Below are 4375 nucleotides of genomic sequence, written 5' to 3'. Positions count from 1 at the left end.
GGTCCTGTATCTCAGCCAAGAACCTCCTGGAATGGTCCGACCTGGCTGACAGTTCCTCCCAGCAGATGTCTGGGTAATTGAAGTCACCCATGACAACTACATCCCTTGCCTTAAGTGCTTCTGCAAGCTGGCCCAAAAATTCCCAGTCCAGCTCCTCCCCTTGGTTGGGGGGTCTGTAATAGACCCCACTGTTAAATCCCTCTCCCCACGGCCCCCTTGTATCTTGACCCAGAGCACTTTAGCTTGCCCCTCCTCTGACCCCATTCTGCTGGCAGAGGATATGTATTGCTCCTTGACATAGAGCACCACAAGAGTGTTCCACATATAGGGCATGTCTATATGTTGCCATACAGCAATGTTAGTATGGTGCCATGGTTTAGTACTTCCAGAAAGTTAGATTTTGCCGCTACATCACCATAGTGGCATACTAAAACAGGGGAGTGCGCTGCTGCAGCAATGAAGCTGCCCATCATGAGTAGACCAATGTGATCACTACATCACCACGGGGTGACATGTAGACACATCCATAATTCAGAAGATCTTCACAGTGGTGGTACTGAACCTGCATTGTATATCCCAGAACTGGGGCTGCCCCAATCAGCTGAAAGTTGCCATTGGCTTGGGACAGGGCTACCCCCAAATGGATCCCCAGGGATCAGGCTAAAGAGATTTCTGGGTCCCAAAGGGGAACACAGAACTGCCCTGTGCCTGACCCTGATGCTCAGCTAAGCAATGGGATTGGAAACGGGGCAGCTCTGGGGTCTGGGACACAGTCACCCCTTATATAATCCCTGGAGATCTGGCTGGGACAGCCCTGGGTTGCAACAGTCACACAACTGGGATCTGAGGAATTTTATGACCCATCCTACACAGTGTGTGTCCTGCCATGCATGTCTGGCATGGATCATAAAATCCCTCAGATGCCAATTGTGCCATTATTTTAAAAACCAATAAAGATCTTAGTCAACACTAAATAGGTGGCTTTAATTTTTCTGTTACTATAACTACGTACATTAAAACACAAGATTACTTTATATATTAGACAAGAGTGATTTTGCAAGTTAAAAAGCTGTGCTCTATTTTACAGTTTTGTACAAAAATCACTTATTGGTGATCTATTCTTCCCAGGAAAATTCTATCCATCTTTTACTCTGCAAGGAAAAATTGAGGTTACATACGATGTTTTCTTGTTTCTTGGTATTTTTGGTAGGGGGGCAAGCTATTCTGATACATAAATCACCTTCTTGAAACAAAACAAAATTATTACTTTTAAAACAAACATTAATATTTGATGGCCCAGAACTCAGCTGGGATAAATCAAAGTGGTTCCACTTATACAACAGTATAATACAAGGAGAAGCAGGTACCCAGTGGAGTCTTGAAAATTCACACCACATGGAGATTTTGGTTGAAAAATATTAGATAAATATTTTCAGCATGACAATTCCATCTGATAGCAATTTTTTCTTTAATGAAATTCCAGCTTTCAGTTCAAAGGCATTCTACTTTCTAATCTATTACAGTAGAACCCTGATCATTTACATGCAGACAATTCACTTAATTCAGCAATCTGCTAAGTTTGAAGCAGGCTACCAAATTAAAAACTTGTCACTAACTGTTTGCCAAGGCTTTCACTTCGAAAGGTGCTGCTTCTCTGATCAGTTAAAGCTCATCAGTAGTTCTCTTCATGGCCTTTGAAATATAGGCTGCAGCAAACAACAGGAGCATCTTGGGACATTTGTATATGCATTCCCAATGCAGCACCAGGCACTTTTAATTAGCGTTTCGTGCTAATTAAAAGCACCCGTGTGCCACATGCATCAGTGACGCAGCACACCTCCGCGCTGGGAAATAGTCGTGCACTTTGAACTAAAGCACATCAAATGTGTTTTGTTTCAAAGAGCACCACCGCCATTTTCTCAGCCCAGAGGCACATTGCGCTGCTGATAGGCATGATGCGTGAGGCTGCCAGAGCCCGCATATTTGCATGCTCCAGCAGACTTGATTAATCAAGTCTGCTCTGACACACTGGATTTCCAGTGCATTGGAGAAGGCTCCCCACATGCGTGTAAGTGCCCCAAGAGGTTAAATTCACAAAACCTCATCTTTGTAGGAAAGTAAACATAAGCCTGCAAAGTGTCTGGGTTCTGTAATACTCAGATATTTCAGTACTTACTCAGGTATGTGTCTAAAGGAATACAGCTCTCCAAGTCATCCATTGGAGATAAGAGTTCACAAATGCTTTCAGCTGTGTGGCCTTCAGGAAATTTACTTTGATCTCCACATTTCTTGAGAATTTCCACACAATCTGATCTTCAGAAACAATAAATAATTACATATCACATGCATACTACTTGAGGCAAACATGAGAAAGTTATTTATTTTAAAAGAAACACATATTTCCCCTCAATTCTTTAGACAGGTAACCACACAGGCAACCATGTTTACAGTACAAATCTAGGTTTTACAGGAACTTAGTGCTGAAACATCAATTCTGAACATGGTTGTTTCACAAATGTACCATTAAAAAAACCCAAAAAAATAAAAGCAAGAATGTGGGACTCTGAGCTGTCATATCAGAAAAGAGGTTTTCCCCTTCACTGTTAGTGAGGCCCACCCTCAACTCCATTCCTATAGTCTAGAGGTGTCGCATAAAAGGATGAAAATAGGATGACTCAAGATAACAGCATTTTGATTGGGAATGGTACCGAATGATACCACCATATTCTTTGTACAGCAGGTATAAACTGTGCTCTCTCAAAGAAAATGAGCAAAACTAAAGAGCAATTAATACACGTAATATGAGAAAAACCAGGAAAAAGGAGTGAGAAATCTAAATGTAAAGGAATTTATTGTGAAGGAGAGAATGGATGGGGACAGGCAATGCTGAGGAAAGGAGAACAAGCAGCAGGAAAGAAAATCAAGGGGAAAAGAAGAGAAAAAAAAAAGAGTACCATATATTTCAGAGAAAAAAGATGAGCATCTAAAAATCACATGAACAAACGGAAAGAGAAAAAAAGAGAAGGTTAATTACTTTTTCTATATCTGATTGCAATTCCTGCTGCAAGAGTGAAAATGAAAAACAGAATACATATTTGATAAATTAAATTTAGGTATGAGGAACAATTTTTTTACCCTTTTCAAGCACTGCAGACATCAATAAAATTGTTAGCTCTTCAGATATAATGGAAAAATTAGGTCAAGAAAAGAGGGCCAGAATATTTTAGTTTACAGGAAACTTGAGTCAGATCTAGATATTATTCCAGCTGTATGAAGGACCTTGAACAAATTCCTCTACTCACTTTCCAGCTTTTTTCCTGTCTTGTCTATTTACATATATAAAGCAGGGTACACACCCTGAAAAAAGACTTTACAATAAGATTTCTCCATTTATGGGGAACTTGTACTAACTTCATTGTAAGAAACATCAAATGTGCAAGATCATATTTTTTGTGTGTTTGTATTTGTCTTACCAAAATCTTACAAAGTACTTTTTAGTTCACAACTAACCATAAACAATATCTATGAAAATGAAAATGATTTTTAAATGTACTTACTTGCAGATAATACTTCCTCTAGATTTGCTATGACAAGGTTTAATCTGCAGTGAGCAAGCAATTGCCTTCCACATTTCTGGCTGGCATTTTTTAATATCAAGAACAGGAATATTTATAAATGGCATCTTAATACTTCCTTTCTCCCAAAGCTTCATGTCATTCATAGCTCCTTGGTCTGACTGAGCATTGCAGCTTCTAAAAAGTTCTGTTGGTCTTAAAGAAATCAACGGATATGTAGCATGTTAATTTATATACCAAGAAGTTAAGATTTACTGTATGCAATATATGCTCTACAATTTTGATTTATATTACTAAAGATTCATGACAAAGACAAATCACACACAAGCCCTCCACAGGAAAAAGTTTTAAATGATTTGAAGAATCTCTCTTAAATGTAATAAAATAAGAGCATTAAGAGTAGAATTTTACTACCCTTTGTACATCTGAATGGTGGTTTTCCAGCCACTGAAGTGGGCTTTTTGGTATTTGCATATAGCTGGCATTTCTATTACCTACTATTACTAAGGCAATGTAGTAGAGGTGTGCAAAAGCGGGCCCTATTTGATTCAGATTCAGCCCAATCAGGGACAGCGATTCAATTAGTTGATTCGGATCACTGTCCCTGATTCAATTCGGCTGAATCAGAATCTGAAGATTGGATGCTGATTCAAAGAATCAGCGATTTGGAAACAGACACAGCTTTAAATGTTTTTTCTACATACCTCAAGGTACAAGGCCAGCTTGTGAACGCTGCGATGCTGGGGCAGATGGAGCGTCCCACAGGAGTGTGGGGGGGCCCTCCACATGCTCATCAGCAA

At 39.6% G+C, this 4375-nt stretch overlaps 1 protein-coding gene across 2 annotated transcripts in view; it reads right to left on the bottom strand.

Annotated features, from left to right (window-relative positions):
• Positions 1-4375, bottom strand: part of RECK (reversion inducing cysteine rich protein with kazal motifs) — a 129669-nt gene that overhangs the window by 55707 nt on the left and 69587 nt on the right. For both annotated transcript variants that reach the window (XM_019509153.1, XM_019509152.1), the window contains exons 10-11: positions 3558-3770; positions 2177-2313 (exon numbers count right to left, since the gene is read on the bottom strand). In XM_019509153.1, the coding sequence (XP_019364698.1) occupies positions 2177-2313; positions 3558-3770 (350 nt within the window). The remainder of the gene's footprint in view (positions 1-2176; positions 2314-3557; positions 3771-4375) is intronic.

This window comes from Gavialis gangeticus, unplaced genomic scaffold (genome assembly GCF_001723915.1).
Source record: "Gavialis gangeticus isolate Ggan-Ray unplaced genomic scaffold, GavGan_comp1, whole genome shotgun sequence".
Taxonomy (NCBI): domain Eukaryota; kingdom Metazoa; phylum Chordata; order Crocodylia; family Gavialidae; genus Gavialis; species Gavialis gangeticus.
This window is presented reverse-complemented; position numbering and strand designations above follow the sequence as displayed.